This window comes from Artemia franciscana, chromosome 1 (assembly GCF_032884065.1).
Source record: "Artemia franciscana chromosome 1, ASM3288406v1, whole genome shotgun sequence".
NCBI lineage: Eukaryota > Metazoa > Arthropoda > Branchiopoda > Anostraca > Artemiidae > Artemia > Artemia franciscana.
Window position 1 is genome coordinate 49,758,472 of NC_088863.1, and position 18,283 is coordinate 49,776,754.

The 18,283-nt window shown below is 36.3% G+C and overlaps 1 protein-coding gene across 1 annotated transcript in view; it reads left to right on the forward strand.

Moving 5' to 3' along the window:
• LOC136030992 (uncharacterized) overlaps nt 1–18,283 on the forward strand; it is a 193,069-nt gene that overhangs the window by 33,722 nt on the left and 141,064 nt on the right. The window contains exons 4-5 of the mRNA XM_065710155.1: nt 3,339–3,604; nt 7,487–7,604. Coding sequence (XP_065566227.1) covers nt 3,339–3,604; nt 7,487–7,604 — 384 coding nt within the window. The remainder of the gene's footprint in view (nt 1–3,338; nt 3,605–7,486; nt 7,605–18,283) is intronic.

Sequence of the window (18,283 nt, forward strand, 5' to 3'; positions counted from 1 at the left end):
GGACTAACATGGCTTTGCACTGATCTGACATGGTTCTGCTAAAGACTTTCTTCGTTGTTGCTACAAGTCAGTTCGGATATTTTTTATTCAACTTCTATATAAGCCATTTCATGTGAACAGGAGCGTCCATTTAGGGGCAGAAGGGATGGGGTAGTTGCTTCATATTTTTCTGCCTCCCCTTCTCTAGATTTTGAAGGATACTATTTTTGTATTTTCGTTAGAGAAAATAGAAAACAACCAAATTGCCCTCTTCCTAAATTAAAAAAAAGGTAATTATGTCTTATAGCCACCACACTCAAGAGGTGAAGTTAGGTTAATCCTAATGAAATTTCCCAAAATATGATGAAAATAAAATACTTTAGTAACAAAGTTACGGAAACTGCAACAGAGAATTTATGGAAATCAGGCCTACCAATATTATATTAAATAATATTGAAATGGTTTCTAACCTAACCAAGATACCAACTCTATATACAAAACATTTAATTAAAATGTACCTACATTTCAGTTTATCTCTCTCCCGCTAAGCTGATTATCACCGTGTACATATTGAAATACAGAAAGAAACTGGCTCTACTCAGAGCAAGAACTTGAGTTTGGTGGCTATAAAACATAAGCACGAAAAAAAAAATTACCCTTCTCCACAACAACAACATGAATTGTGACGAGTCCTAGAACTTCGTGTCAAATAAAGGATGTGAGCCATTATTAATATAATGCTATAGAACCCTCCAAAAATTGAAAGTCGTTCGGATTCGTTCCTTTTGGTAAATTATTAACTTAGGGGAAATTTAAATTGTCGACATGTTATTTTTAATAGGAAAATTAATACTGATAAGCAACTGATAAGCAACGAAGTGACAGTGTTATCCATCCGGCTTTTCTGGTCTCAATGTAATTCCAGCTTTGCAAATAAACCCTCTAATTTATTATTCAAAGTCTACACATTTCAGGGATTATCATTTTAGTTCTTAAAATAACTTGATGCTATCTGAAATCAGCTTAAGAGTTGCATCGACGTGTACAGTTATTAGTGCTGAACTTTTCGTTTCCTGAGATTTTCATTTAGCAGCCTTCTTATATATTACTTGTTGAGCAATATCACAAGAGTGGTATATTCACAAAAATATAAAAATGATGAAAGGCAAGGCATCAAAAGCTCAGACTGTGAGGATGTGCTACTTAAAAACAAAATATAGCGGTTGACATATTAGATATAAAAAACAAAGATTTAGAATGATAATATAGATATTAGAAAAATACCAATAATGAGAGCAGAACGACCCCGATAATACATCAGCATATCTAAATACAGCACTAGAAAAAAACCCCATCTATTTCTCCCTTAAGGAAAGGAAATGTCAAATACTTATTCGCTAAGAAGTTCTGTATGTTTAGTGCACTTAACCTGTATTTAATAAATTTTATATTTAACACTGCTATTTAGTACTTACCAGGTAAATCTTCCTTGTAAAGAACTAATGTTGGAAAGGGCAGTTTGGTTGGAACAGCAAAATAAAATGAGCTGTAAAAGTATTAAATGCAAATACATGTTATTAAATATTTGAGGGGGACCTCACCCATCCTGTGTACTATCGTCTCTTGGTTCATTTCAAAATATGAATAGTGCTTCAAACTATTTGGAATGTTAAGATCATTTGAAGGGAGTTACAATATATATATATATATATATATATATATATATATATATATATATATATATATATATATATATATATATATATATATATATATATATATATATATATATATATATATATATATATATATATATATATATATATATATATATATATATATATATATATATATATATATATATATATATATATATATATATATATATGTAGATATATATAAATAAGTTGTCTGTGTGTGTGTGTGTCGAGTGACGTCATGTTTGTGTGTCGACTGACGTCATGTTTGTCGACTGACGTCATTATAAGGATTGAGCTGTATGCGTCATGAAGTTGTTTGTCGACTGACGTCATGTTTGTCAACTGATGAAATTACATACCGGGACACAAATGACGACCGGGACACAGGGAATATAAATGACGACCGGGAACCTCAAATAGTAATTACAGACTGGGACACCCGGACACAAATTACGACCGGGACACAGGGAATATAAATGACGACCGGGACACAGGGACACAACTACAACGGGGACGCCGGGGGCACAGGCGGGATATATAAATGACGACCGGGACACAGGGATTGTTCGAATAGAAATTACAGACCGGGACACAGGGACACAAATGACGACCGAGACACCAGGACACAGGGAATATAAATAACGACCGGGACACTCAAAGAGAAATTACAAACTGGGACACCGGGACACAAATGACGACCGGGACACAGGGAATATAAATGACGACCGGGACACAGGGACACATCATTAGAATAATGAGGTATAGATCTGAATACGGATTGTTTTTCCCATGGACAATTATATGTTGCATGTTCAAGAGTCAGTAAACCTGACAATCTATTTATATGCACAGACAATGGGGCAGCGGAGAATGTTGTATATTCGCATGTTTTACGTAGTTAAAAACATATATATATATATATATATATATATATATATATATATATATATATATATATATATATATATATATATATATATATATATATATATATTCACAGGTGGGACACAGGGTCACAACTACAATGGCGCGTAACTAATATGGCGCGTAACGACTGACGCGCGCGGGGGGGCTTGGGGGCGCGTTGCGCCCCACCAACTAGGTGTTGGGGTGGCGCGAAGCGCCACCCTAACAGCTAGCTGCGTGTTATGCTAGGGCCCGGTGGCAAAGCCGCCAGGACCCAGCACTGCCTGCGGTTAGAACACAAGGGACATTGAGAATCCATGTATAGAAGCTTGCCGGGTTCCATGTACGGCGAAGCCGCTATAACCCATCTAGTATACTAATAAGAAGTGTACTTCAAGCATTTACTACTAAGTGAATGATGTATGAAGATTAGCGGCATCTAACTTATGGTTATTATCACATTGGATCCTGAATATGAGATATTGAATACAACAAAACCAAGAGCAAACATACAAAAGAGAGAAATTGAATTGGATGAATTTCATGCTCTATTATTGAAACCAAACTAATCCGTGTAAGCAGTGTTTTGAACGCAACCGTCACTGTCAGGGACTGTAGATTGTGTTCTTAAAAAAAAAGAAGAAACTATAGAGTTGCCTTGTGACGAAAAATACTAGTAGAAGCACTTCTTTTTTTAAACACCTTGTGAACGTTACTTGAACATAATAAGTGCATACATGTAAATATTTTCAGATTCCCGATGTTCATCTCCTTCTCCAAGTCAGCCTCCCACACCCCCGGAAACTCCCAAAGATGTGTCGTTTCAACCAAATTATAGAGATGCAGCACCCCCTGTGCTGAATTCTGAGAATACTCTTGCTGCTCTTCACGCACATATGCAATCTGTTCTGAAGTCTGTTGGGGCTCCAAGAAGTCCAAGTCCCACCTCGAGCTTAAGCAACTCAGAAGCGTCAGATTTTCATAAGCGACCAGGCTCACATAATCCTCTAAATTCAACTGTAAGTATGTCTACCATTTTATCTTTAATTATAATTCAATTTTATTTCAAGAAATTAATTTTATGGCACTTGGTATTAACCAAGTGACATATAGCAATCGCAAATTCTGTCGGTCTGTCTGTCGGTCCCGGTTTTGCTACTTTAGGCACTTCCAGGTAAGCTAGGACGATGAAATTTGGCAGGTGTATCAGGGACCGGACCAGATTAAATTAGAAATAGTCGTTTTCCTGATTTGACCATTTCCTGATTGGGAGGAGTGGGGGGGCCGTTAATTCGGAAAAATAGAAAAATTGAAGTATTTTTAACTTACGAACGGTTGATCAGATCTTAATGAAATTTGATGTTTGGAAGGATATCGTGTCTCAGAGCTCTTATTTTAAATCCCGACCAGATCTGGTGACATTGGGGGGGTAGTTGGGAGGGGGAAACTTAAAACTTGGAAAACACTTAGAGTGGAGGGATCGGGATGAAACTTCGTGGGGAAAATAAGCACAAGTCCTAGATACATGATTGACATAACCGGAACGGATCCACTCTCTTTGGGGTAGTTGGGGGGGGGGTTAATTCTGAAAAATTAGAAAAAATGAGGTATTTTTAACTTACGAACGGGTGATCGGATCTCAATGAAATTTGATATTTAGAAGAATATCGTGTCTCAAAGCTCTTATTTTAATCTTATTTTGACATTCGGGGGAGTTTGGGGTGAGGGAACCTAAAATGATGGAAAACGCTTAGATTGGAGGGATCGGGATGAAACATGGTGGGAAAAATAAGCAGAAGTCTTAGATATGTGATTTAAATAATTGGAACGGATCCGCTCTATTGGGGGGGGGGGTTAATTCTGAAAAATTAGAAAAAATGACGTATTTTCAACTTACGAAGGAGTTATCGGATCTTAATGAAATTTCATATTTAGAAATACCTCGTAACTCAGATCTCTTATTTTAAATCTCAACCGGATCCAGCGTAATTTGGGGGGGGGGCAGTTGGGGGCACCGGAAATCTTTGAAAATACTTAAAGCGGTGAGATCAGGATGAAACTGGATGGGAAGAATAAAAACCTGTCTTAGATACGTGACTGAAATAACCGAACTGGATCTGCTCTCTTTCGTGGAGTTGGGGGGGGGGTAATTTTGAAAATTGAGGTATTTGTAACTTACGAAAGGGTGACCAGATCTTAATGAAATTTGATATTTAAAAGGATCTTGTGCTTTTAAGCTCTAATTTTAAATTCTGACCAGATCCTGTGACATTGGGGGGATTGGAGGGGGAAACCGGAATTCTTTGAAAACGTGAAAATTGGGGTATTTTTACCTTACGAATAGGTGATCGGATCTTAATGAAATTTTATATTTGGAAGGAATTCATGTCTCAGAGCTATTATTTCAAATCCCGACCAGATCTCTTGACATTGGGGGGATTTGGAGGGAGAAATCTTGGAAAACACTTTGAGTGGAGGAATCGGGATGAAGCTTGGTGGATAGAATAAGCAAATGTCCTTGATACGTGATTGACGGAGCCGTACTGGATTCGCTCTCTTTGGGGGAGGGGTTCAGTGATTTGGTGAGTTTGGTGCTTCTGGATGTGCTAGGACGATGAAAATTTGTAGGCGTGTCAGGGAGCTGCACAAATTGACTTGATAAAGTCGTTTTCCCAGATTCGAACATCTGGAGGGGGGCTAAAGGGAGAGGAAAAATTAGAAAAAACTAGGTATTTTTAACATACGATTGGGAAATCGGATCTTAATGAATTTTGATATTTAGAAGGACATCGTGACTCAGAGCTCTTATTTTAAGTCCTGACCGGCATTAAGCCTCTTATTTTCCTTTTAAATCAACCTATTGATTCATAGAATTTTGTTAGAGCTCATACCATATGATCTCTTGGCTCTTAGCTCTTCATGCCTCGTCACAAGTGCCATATGAGCTCTTAGCTCTTGTTTTAAAGAGTTAACTTCCAATTTCCAATTTAATTTTTTGTTTGTACTGGAAATATATGGGGGCTAATTTTCGTCAAGACGTTTGTAAATTTTCAAAACTTTTCAATTTGTGGCAAGGTACAAAAGCGATAAGCGCTTGCATAAATTACCAATTTTTGAAGTAGGAGCGTATTTTTTTTTTTAGATAATTCGAATTTTAAATTTTCATTCCTAAAATACGTTGCTGGTGTGTTAAATGAAAATATTTGTTATATCTAGATGATTTTCGCTAAAAACTTGGATTATTATTTCTGGTTACAATTGACTCCTAGGTCATAGATTACCAAAAAACGTTGTAACCAGAGATTCTAATTTTGCATTTCATTGTGTTGCGGAGCAACACTACTGCTTTCGTAGTTTTTTTTTTTTTTTTTTTTTCACCGTGATCAGCGACCTGTAGCTCCGAAGTGGTAAGAGTTAAAAATTTGAGATTTTTCAGAGGGAAGGGAAACGTGAAACAGAGTAAAAAAGTTCCAGAGAAGTTCCTAAAATATCTAACAGTTTTCCATAAAAAAAAATAAAACGGTTTTTTTCTTAGAAACTGTGCGTTCGATGTTTGGCGTCAAGTTAAGACGACCCTAGCTTCGGAAATAAACTTGTTAGAAATACAGTTATGCTGAACTCATGTAGAACTTTCATTTGTCTCTTCGAGAACCGAAGCACAAAATTCCGTAGCTCTTACAGATTTCCCGGAAATAATTCCGGAAAAGTCCATCTCGTTCCGATTTTTTTTTGAATTTTCTCAAATTTTCGATTTTGATGTTTCTTATATTTTTATCGAGTAGTGCTATGAAAAGTATGCAAGAAGAAGTGAAGTGTTCTATATACCAAGTTGCTTCGTTCTCTAAGAAATAATTTCCGAAGTTTCGACGTTCTAGAGGTAACTTCTGTTCTGGACCAGCTAGAATTTTTTTTCCAACGCGGTTCGACAGGTCTCGATCTCCTAACAACTGGAGCTTACAATAGTTTCTCCGAAATAAAATTCCTTCTTTGGGTTTTTCTATTTGGAAGTTTTGTCATGCCCTTGGGGCAATTTAAATTTTTTGGTGAATTTGGTTTGTTTTATATTTTCCTAGTTTAGACCATCAAAAGTTAAGCAGAAAACTATAAGACGTTATTTCCGTATCTCTTTCAGATTTCCCGGAAATAGCAACTGTGTCCCGTAGGGCACAGTTGCACGTGTTGCTCCGCAACTGTGCCCTAAGGAACAGGGCACAGTTGCTGCAACACTTCCCGTTGCACAGGCAACGGAGGTCTAGTTTCCGTATCATTTGCGTTTGGGGAGCCGGATGACTTGTACTTCTGTTACCAACTTGTGAATGCTTACCAACGTGAGCAGTAGATAGTTCAGTTGAGGTAAACCAAAAGGCGTTATATTGCAAGAGATAAATTCTACTGTTGGGAGAATTTCTTAAATATTTTTGACTTTATAACAAGCAGATGTGTTTACAAACAAAATTCTCAGAGACATCAAAGGTATGATGAGAACAATTTTGAAATATATTGAGCAACTATTATTAACCAAGAACAATATTGAACCATTTTCTAGTATTTCTACTTGCTTGGAAAGTAGATATTATTCATTTTTTAAGAAAAGAGAGCCTTCAAAGTATCTTGACAACCGAACAAGATACGAAAAGACGGGCCGAACCAAGCGATATAATGCACCGAGTTAGACATATTGACTATAATCTTACTTTGACAAAGAAATTCACATAGAGGTTATTGAATTGCTACAGTCAATTGTTTTCTATGTGCTTATGTGTGTCCATGATTGCCTGTGAGAGAGATCGTGCAGTTACCCCTTGTTACCTTTATTTCTGTGTGTTTAGATATATTTAGGCTCGTGACTGCCTTTAATTTTTTGTGCATTTACTTTCATGAGTGCCTTTCATTTTTTCTAGTCAAGTAATGGTTCTGATATGCTGGCATATTTACAAAGTCTTTCAATGTCGACTACATTTCACTCCTCGAATCATTTCAGGTCTGAGCTGAGTAATTCTAATCAACAAATACGTGAAGGTATGTTCTGTTTTCTGGCTTTTGGTTCTAATGTCAATAATAAATTGTATTTCTTTTTATTATGTAGGCTATCCAATGACTTACAATTTGGCCTTTTCAAGTCCGACTTTAAGCGTAAGACTATGAGCTTAAAACTTTTTGGACAAACAAAACAAAAGCTTGTCCTTAGGGTTTTGAAGAGTCAGGTACTTACGATTTATCTCCAAGGCCTTGACTCTCACCTTACTATTGAGTCATCATTCCCCTCTCTCATTTGATTGCTGATAAGCAGTGGCGCAGTAAGAGGAGAGGTTATACAGTCTAAAAGTTTTCTCCCGAAGCAGGAAAAAATCATTTTATATGGTACTAATATTCCACTTTTGACCATGTAATATGATCTACCTTTCTTGCGTTTTCTACTAATTAGTGATGGCATGGCTAGAACGGAAACAGGTCTGAAGTTCAGACCACCTAGGATGTAGCATCGTAATCTAGTCGTATAATCATTTTATGAAGATTTTTCTTAGCTTAAGCCCCCCCCCCCCCCCCGAAATAAGTTGAAAATCTTCATAAATGCGATTTGTTTTATGCAGGACTTTGACTGTAGTTTCACATTGGTTAAGTAGGCTTATCACATAGGTTTACTTAAAATCCGCAAGAATGCCGACTTTATTCTGATATGTAGACTGTTTTTAGCTCACTATCCATAGATCATTTTACGTTCTTAAGCTAAATAGCTTACGTTTACAGAGAGGCAATGTGAAAGCACTTTGACAATAATCCAAATTGGTATGGAGTTTGACTCCCCTCCTCCAAAAAAACTGTCCGACTTTTAAAAACGTATAAAAATGCATATAAACAAGTTTTGATGAGTTCTTTTAAAGTGTTTTTTTGAAACCCCCTCTAAAAAACATCCCCTGAACATAATTCTCAATAGACCCTGAGGCATGAACTTTACGTTTAGTTTTTCTTCTTCCTCATAAGAAGACACTCATTAAATATTATCAGTTACAAGGAAAAACTTTAAAGGACCGAGAAGAAGAAGGCATATCTAAAACTAGCATTCAAAGTAAACTAAACCTATTATATTGTCGTGGATTTTATTAAATTATTGCAAAACTTTTTTCATTTTGGTTATAGTTCCTTGTGATAATATTAACTGCTCGAAACATTGCTATACCTACCATCCCCAATATCCGTACTACTACTAATTGTAGTAGGAAACGGGGCATGTCGTAAATTTGATTACGGCAAAGATTTTGCGTTTCATTTCATTTTCGATTAAGCATTCGTATGAAATATTTTACTGTTTATATTAACTTAGAAGCATGTTTAAAAGAGCGAGTGGCATCCCAACTGCTATTGATGATAGTAGAAAATACCCTGATAATTTTTAGTTATTTCCCTTCTCAATTGCTAACCCGCATAATTCTACCATTTTTGAATTCCAAAAAAAAATAATTGTGTTATATGCCGTTATTTCTACCAATATAGAAAGGATGAGTGACATATTCTTAATGGAACGTTTTGATAGAACTTCCGGCTATCCATAGATGACACAGTTGTTCGCAGATTTATGGATCTTTAATCATTGCAACAAAGATGTCTGTTGTAACTGAAATCATCATTAAGCGTTTTTTTTTTTCGAAAAATGAAAGGTTTAAAATTTAGGTTGTGTCTATTTTAATGTTTAATTGCAGGTTTATTATAGCAGTTTGTTATGTCTATAATTTTTTGTGTACTTGAAACTTCATTTTCCCTCACAATAAGTTATTTGCAGTTTTAGAAATTAGCTTTACGAAGACAGTTCTCTGTCGCTTCACCTAATGTGTATAAATTTTTTAAATAAGAAAATCAAATCTCACTTCCCCCTCAAAGTTCAGGTTTGATCTATGGATACCAAATGGAAAATCTTTAACTGTTTGCCTCTTGTAATTTTCCTGTGGGACTTATCTCCTTCCCAATTCTTGAGGCCCTCCCCCCGCAAATGTTAACATCTTTTTTTAATTTTAGCCATTATTTTTTGTTTTACATATAACCTGCCAGTTTTCGGCATTATTGGAATTCGTCAAAAAAAAGTTTCCATTTCAGTTTTCTCTACTTTGTATGTTATCAAACGGTTCAGCTTTATATTTTTGGCTCAAGATTTGAAACAAGTAAATTCAAGCAAAAAAAAAAAAAAAAAAAAAAAAAAATCATAAGTTAGTCTGCGCACGAGGAATGAAACAGAAAGATTCATCCTAGGATCTTTTGAGATGATCTTTCGTGTTTAGATCTTGAGACCTCCCAAACGTCTCCTCTGTCTTCCTAATTCAATGCGATAGCAATATTAAAAATTTCTTTAAGCAGATAAATAAAAATGAAGCTGTTCAATACCCCTAGTCACCCCCCATCAAAAAAAAGAAACAACGATCTGTAAGGCGAGGAAGGACAAGTGATATTTAAATACACAATTATAAAGAAAAGAAGACAGTCAAAAAGAAATAACTAAGCAAAAAATTCTAATCTAATACAATAGATTAAATTGGAGGAGAGAGGGAAGTAAAAAAAATCAAACCAATTCACTGAAATAAATGGGAAAACTGAACAGCTGAAAAGGAAAAATATCAACCAAATCGAAATAATCTTTCCTTGATTCTTTGAAGATTTCAAGTAAGTTACAATCCTTAAAGTACGAAGGCCAAAAAAAGCAAAATCTGATTATCTTATTTTTTTGTTTTTTTTTATTAACTAAGTGAAAATTACCCAGCCAGAAGTTTTAAGAGTGAGTAGTATCCCCAAGATGAGATTGACAGACTCATGCTAACTACTCCTTTCTTCCTTAATGGTTTAAGTGGAACGGCGACACCCTCAAGGCGCAGGTGTTATTAAACTACTTCAAGATACAGGTTTATGTTACGTAATACGGAATATTTTTTAGGAGATGAAGAAATCTTTTACGTAATAGGGAGGGTTTACTTAGGCTGTTACGCAATACGGATGGTTTAATTTGGCTGTTGCGTTGAAGGGTTTGGGGTGTTACGTAATAGGGTTTGTTAGAGTCCAATAGTCGACCACGGTAGTTTTTTAAGGTATTTTTCTTCAGTTCGTTTTTTCAATGCGTTTCGAGACTTCCCAAGATGTTTCTAAGACATCTCTCTTCTGGACGTTTCAAGATTTTTAAAGAAATTTCTTAATCCATTTCTCTTCAAGACATCCCAAGACGTTTTCTAAGACATTATTTCTTCAAGGCGTTTTTCTTCATGATTTCTTTAGTTCTTTTGTACTCGGGGAATGTTTATTAATATTGAGGATTCCGCATTCACACTTGACTTGTTTCTTCAGATCCCCAGGGGGATACCCGCTTGTAACTAAGGAGGACACACACGTGGGTGTTACGTAATAATGCTGTGCACAAGGGATGTTACATAATACTTCAAGAGATTTCATTTTCTTTCAATGTAAGCGGGACATGGATTTCTCCATGGGTCGAATAGCTTCTTTCGTTGAATCTATTTCCTGAATTAAAGTATTAGGAATAGATTGCTGGTCCAGTTGCCTAGGGCTCCATTCCATTGGATAGAAATGCCCTTTCGAATTTTAATTGGGATAAAAACTTTAGAATATAAAGGTTCACTGAGAAAAACGCATTGAAAGAAAATGAAATCTCTTAAAGTATTTTGTAACACTCCTTGTGTGCACCGTCATTACGTAACACCCACATGTATGTCCTACTCTGTTACAAGTGGGGATTCCCCAAGGGGGCCTGAAAAAAACAAGTCACGTGTTAATGCATCATCCTTAACGTAAGTAAACATTAGTCTATTACGTTAGAATCGAAGGAATCACGAAGAAAAATTCCTTGAAGAAAAAATATCTTTGAAAACGTCGTGGGGTGTCTTGAAGCGTCTTGAAGAAAAATGTCTTTGGACACATTTTGGGATGTCTTGAAACGTCTTGAAGAGAAATGTCTTAAAAAATATCTTGGGATGTCTTGAAATATCTTGAAACGCCTTGAAGAGAAATGTTTTAACAAACGTCTTGGGATGTCTTGAAACGTCTTGAAAAACGTCTGGGTGAAAAGTGTCTTAAAAAACGTCCCTCCTTGACTAGTGGACTGTGGTAAACCCTATTACGTAACACTTCAAACCCTATTACATAACAACCAAATTAAACCTTCCCTATAACGTAACAAGCGAAGTGAACCCTCCCTACTACGTAACAGACACCTGCATCTCCTAGAAACATTCCCTATTATGTAACATGCAATTGCATCCCGAAGAAGTTTAATGACACCTGCGTCTTGGGAGGGGGGGGGGTTTCCGTTCAACTTAAATCATTAAAGGAATAAAGAATTAGTGGGTATGGGTCTGCTCAAATCCATCTTGGGGCTACTACTAGAGTTATTCAAAATACAGAATTCAATTTTTAAAAGCAACTCTGTATGCAGCAATGCAGTTTTGGTAGTAGCTGGTAACACAAGGCATTAAACAGCTTAAGTAGCTGTGGTTTTCCTTGGTAGGTGTTGTCATCCTGGGTAATCAACAGATCAAAATAATAGTAATAATAATTACGGATGTCAAAAGCGTGTTCAAATTTAATTCAATTTATTGATACTGGCGAAATAATTTGTAACAACTAATTTGTAACAATAATAATTGTAACAATTATTACAATAATATTTGTAACAAATAATTTGTAACAATAATTCTGTAACAACTAAGAGATAAAATCTTTAACAGCGGGGATTTTTAGTGTGAATATGCCTTGGATGTGTCCTGGGGTTGAAAAAATGTAATTATTTTATTGTCTTTGGTACTTAAATATTGGAAGGCAGTGATTTGCAGACCTTACTTTACGAATATAGAGGAACGGAAGCAAATTGACGGTCTTCTAGAGTATAACAAATCCGGGTTGCGGAGATTTGGAATATTTTCCAAATCTAAAAAAGAAAATTATGCTTGAAAACAAAATTAGAACAGGATAGTAAATAAAAAATCTGGGGCAAAACAAGAGGTTGTGTCAGTGATTTATGTGACTTCAGGACTAACTAAATAGGCGTTAAATAAACTACAGAGATACTTTACCAATCAAGAGAAATATATGACACATTGAATAAAAGATTATATAGGCTTGAATAAAGAGCCACAAAGAAGCTTACTATATGACTTCACAATGCATACCTGTGTTTACACATTATGACTAAATTTCTTGATAGTTTTATTTGGGGGAGATAATTATGGTTTAATTATAAAAAAGACAATATTCATTATCAATATTTAATCCTTCTCTTTTTATATATGTCCGTCTATATATCTATATGTCTCCCAAAAAATTTTATCTGTGAAAAACCAAGGGAACATACATGTGGGCTATTTTGTTATACGTAGGTTTTCAATATGCATTGTTCTTTTTTAGCTCGGTTAGGAAATTTATTGAAGTATTCTTCACCCTTTTTTAAATAACCGGAAAAGCCCGCATATATGCTTTCTCAGAGTAAAGGGGGTGAAAAAACCAACCCCCTTCATTTCAAAGAATAGAATTTAAAATTTAATTCACGATGAACTATAGCGCTTGCAGCTGGTTAAAGGATTTTTAGCTAAAAGGGTTATTGAAAAGGGGAAAATCGTATATAACCGATTTTGTGTCATTCTTTTCAAAAGGGTGGTACTTTGGATGCTTTTAAATCCTCAGATTTAAAATTTGACAAAAATCGATTTTCTGAGTTTGAAAAAGCTAAGAGGGATTATGTATTGAATACTAGGTTGTTAGTGTCGGGTGGAACAGAGGCTTATAACAATTCAATTGATTACATCTCGCAAATCTAAATTTCTTCTTGTTGTTCGAAAATGTCATTCTGAAGATTTGATTGATTTGGAGTTAATCCATAAGTCAAAATTGCAGTAGTTTTGTCTATAGATTTCAGTTAATTAACAAAATTTGTAACTCTTGCATTTAAAGTGAAAATGTAACAGTTATTGCAGGTAGGAAACTTTGAACGAGGCAGAAAACAGCTAATTGTAAATCCAAACTTAAAAGATGGTATTCGCCATATATTCGTATGGTACTAAGTTCGCGTCAGAAGCCTAAGGGTAATATTTCACATATCATTTATACATGCATAGCTATATTGGAAGAGAGTGGGGGAATTTATTTATTCCCAAAATTATTAATAACTCTTACATTTCGCTATACAATCCTTAAAGGGATTTTTGAACAGCCAGTGCAGTCATTCCACGAAAATATTGGAGGGGGAGGGGCAAAGAGTGTTTTAAATCCCTGTGAATGGAAATACAAAAGAAAAGCACCTTTCAAAATATAGGGGCAATTGCTTCATCTTTTCTGCTATTTCTTGTCAGTGCCTCTACGGCCTTTTCAACTATCAAATTCCCCTTTCTGCTTTACTGGTCCAATCACAATCACCCTGGATTAAAATGCTAGATGCAGTTTCACCTAAAACTCCAAAATAGCTGATTTGTCTAATTTCAGTTTTATCTAAGAACTAGTATTGCGCAAGTCTTTAGTTTCCTGAAAGGCGGCAGCAGTTTGAACTGTTGATTTGGTTGGAATTTAATGTTTCAGGTCTTACTTTGTTGCTGGTTTAATTTTATCTCCGTGTATATTGTAAAGTAATACTTGATTTATGGTTCTTTTTCAAGGTCATATCCAGGGGGGGGGGGTACCTGGGGTCTGACCTAAAAACGTAACAAAATGCATGTAGACATATGCTTTATGCATTTTTGAAATATTTCCTGTAACACACCCCTCTCCTGAACAAAACTACTGGATACGTTGTTTTTGTATCTACATTTTACAATGAACAGGATACTTGGCAGCAGGAGAGCTAATTCAAGCCAATTTAGGAGGGATAGGGCTTCTTGTCCAGTTTTTATTGGATATGCACAAAAAAGTATTTTTATAAATCTAGGGAGAAGCAATTTTTCATTGAGAATAAAAAAGCTCAAAATCTAGGGGAAGATCCAAAGGGACAATCTCCCCTCCCAAATTAGCGCCCCTGCCTGTCTGTATACTATTGCAATATTTACGACTATTATATGCTTAACTATTGTCTAGAAAGCCCCCCCCCTATCAACCAAAACTGAAGTGACATTACTTTTTTTAAATAATGTGCTTGACTTCTCTGGCTCTTATTTGTACATTAAATAAATAAAAACAAGTTTTTTTAAATGAAAGTAAGGAGCAACATTAAAACTTAAAACGAACAGAAATTACTCCGTATATGAAAGGGGCTTTTCCTCCTCAACGCCTCGCTCTTTACGCTAAAGTTTAACTTTTTCTCTTAACACTATTTTTAAAACAGTAATAAACTTTAGCGTAAAGAGCGGGGCGTTGAGGAGGAAAAGCCCCTTTCATATACAGAGTAATATATGATCGTTTTAAGTTTTAATGTTGCTCCTTACTCTCATTTAAACGTTTTGATCTTGGCTCTCCGGACATTAATAATTAAAACGAAATTTGCATATTAATTAATTGCAATTAATCGGAAGATTTTGAGAAAAAAGGAGCGAGGGAGGAGGGCTAGTTGCCCTCAAATTTTTGGATTACTTAAAAAAGCAACTAGAAATTTTAATTTTTTCACAAAAGTTTTCATTGGTAAAAAATATACTTAACTTACGAATTAACTTACGTAACGAACTTCTATATTCGTATGTTTTTATTGAGTATAATGAGGGGGTTCAACCCTTGTCGATACCTCGCTCTTTACACTAAAGCTTAAATTTCGTCCCAATTCCTTAAGAATGACCTCTGAATCACAAAGGCCGTAGAATAAATAGTTGAAATTACTAGAAATACTTAAGCGTACAGAGTGAGGTACAAACTAGGAGGTAAACCCCTCATATGCGTAATAACTTGTGTTCGTTTTAAGTTTTAATGCTGCTCCTTACTTTCAGTAGAAAAAACTTTTAATATTTTATTTTTTCATTGTTTTTTCAAATAATGCTAGAAAATCCTGCGCCCCCTTCATTGAAATTTTCTTCCCCCATGACAAATTTCTCCATGGAAATATCCTCCCACGTTAAACTCCCCCCCCCCTCAACTCTCCCCTTAAACCAAAAAATCCCCCTGAAAACTCCCCCCCCTCAACTCTCCCCTTAAACCAAAAAATCCCCCTGAAAACGGCTGTACGCTTTCCAGTAACCATTACTGCATGTAAAAATAGGTCACAGTTTGAAACTTGCAGCCCCTCCCACGGAGACTGCAGGGCAGTAAGTCGTCCCTAAAGACATAGTTATTAGGTTATTTGACTATGGTGAATAAAATGGCTAGCTCTGAATTTTTATCCGATGACTTTTGGGAAAAATGAGCGTGGGAGGGGGCCTAAGTGCCCTCCAATTTTTTCGTCATTTAGGAAGAGCATCAGAACTTTTAATTTCCGTTAGAATGAGCCCTCCCGCAACATTCTAGGACCACTCAATCGATACGATCACCCCTGGGAAAAAAAAAACAACAGAAAAACAAAACAAGAGCTAAGAGCTCATATGGCACTTGTTACGAGGCATGAAGAGCTAAGAGACAAGAGATCATATGGTATGAGCTCTAATAAAATTCTATGAATCAAAAGATTGACTTAAAAGGAAAATAAGAGGCTTAATGCCGGTCAGGATTTAAAATAAGAGCTCTGAGTCACGATGTCCTTCTAAATATCAAAATTCATTAAGATCCGATAACCCACTCGTAAGTTATAAATACCTAATTTTTTCTAATTTTTCCTCTCCATTTAGCCCCCCAGATGGTCGAATCTGGGAAAACGACTTTATCAAGTCAATTTGTGCAGCTCCCTGACACGCCTACCAATTTTCATCGTCCTAGCACGTCCAGAAGCACCAAACTCGCCAAATCACTGAACCCCTCCCCCAACTCCCCCAAAGAGAGCGAATCAAATACGGTTCCGTCAATCACGTATCAAGGACATTTGCTTATTCTATCCACCAAGCTTCATCTCGATTCCTCCACTCAAAGTGTTTTCCAAGATTTCCCCCTCCAACTCCCCCCAATGTCAAAAGATCTGGTTGGGATTTGAAATAAGAGCCCTGAGACATGAATTCCTTCTAAATATCAAATTTCATTAAGATCCGATCACCTATTCCTAAGATAAAAATATCCCAATTTTCATGTTTTCCAACAATTCCGGTTTCCCCCTACAACTCCCCCCAATGTCACAGGATCTGGTTGGAATTTAAAATTAGAGCTTTAAAGCACAAAATCCTTCTAAATATCAAATTTCATTAAGATCTGGTCACTCTTTTGTAAGTTTCAAATGCCTCGATTTTCAACATTACCCCCCCCCCCCAACTCCACCAAAGAGAGCAGATTCGATCCGGTTATGTCAGTCACGTATCTTAGACAGGTTCTTATTCTTCCCATCCAGTTTCATCCTGATCTCACCGCTTTAAGTATTTTCAAAGATTTCGGTACCCCCCAACTGCCCCCCCCCATTTACGCTGGATCCGGTTGAGATTTAAAATAAGAGATCTGAGTTACGAGATCCTTCTAAATATGAAATTTCATTAAGATCGGATCACTCCTTCGTAAGTTGAAATACGTCATTTTTTCTTATTTTTCAGAATTAACTCCCCCCCCCCAATAGAGCGGATCCGTTCCAATCATGTAAATCACGTATCTAAGACTTTTGCTTATTTTGCCACCAAGTTTCATCCCGATCCCTCCAATCTAAGCGTTTTCCTTCATTTTAGGCTCCCCCACCTCAAACTCCCCCCAATGTCACCAGATCTGGTCGGGACTTAAAATAAGAGCTTCGAGACACGATATCCTTCTAAATATCAAATTTCATTGAGATTCGAGCACCCGTTCGTAAGTTAAAAATACCTCATTATTTCTAATTTTTTAGAATTACCCCCCCCCCCCCAACTACCCCAAAGAGAGCGGATCAGTTCCGGTTATGTCAATCATGTATCTAGGACTTGTGCTTATTTTTCCCACCAGGTTTCATCTCGATTCCTCCACTCTAAGTGTTTTCCAAGTTTTAGGTTTCCCCTTCCCAACTCCCCCCCAATGTCACCAGATCCGGACGGGATTTAAAATAAGAGCTCTGAGGCACGATATCCTTCTAAATATCAAATTTCATTGAGATCCGATCACCCGTACGTAAGTTAAAAATACCTGATTTTTTAGTTTTTTAAGAATTAACCACCCCCCCCCCAACTACCCCAAAGAGAGCAGATCTGGTCCGGTTATGTCAGTCACGTATCTTAGACAGGTTTTTATTCTTCCCATCCAGTTTCATCCTGATCTCACCGCTTTAAGTATTTTCTAAGATTTCCCGTTCCCCCAACTACCCCCCCCCCAATTACGCTGGATCTGGTTGAGATTTAAAATAAGAGATCTGATTTATGATGTCCTTCTAAATATGAAGTTTCATGAAGATCCTATCACTGCTTCGTAAGTTGAAAATACGTCATTTTTTCTAATTTTTCAGAATTACCCCCCCCCCCCAATAGAGCGGATCCATTCCAATTATGTAAAACACGTATCTAAGACCTCTGCTTATTTTTCCCACCAAGTTTCATCCCGATCCCTCCGATTTAATCGTTTTCCATCATTTTAGGTTTTCCACCCCAAACTCCCCCCAGTGTCACCAGATCCGGTCGGGACATTGAGACACGATATCCTTCTAAATACCAAATTTCATTGAGATCCGATCACCCGTTCGTAAGTTAAAAATACCTCATTTTTTCTAA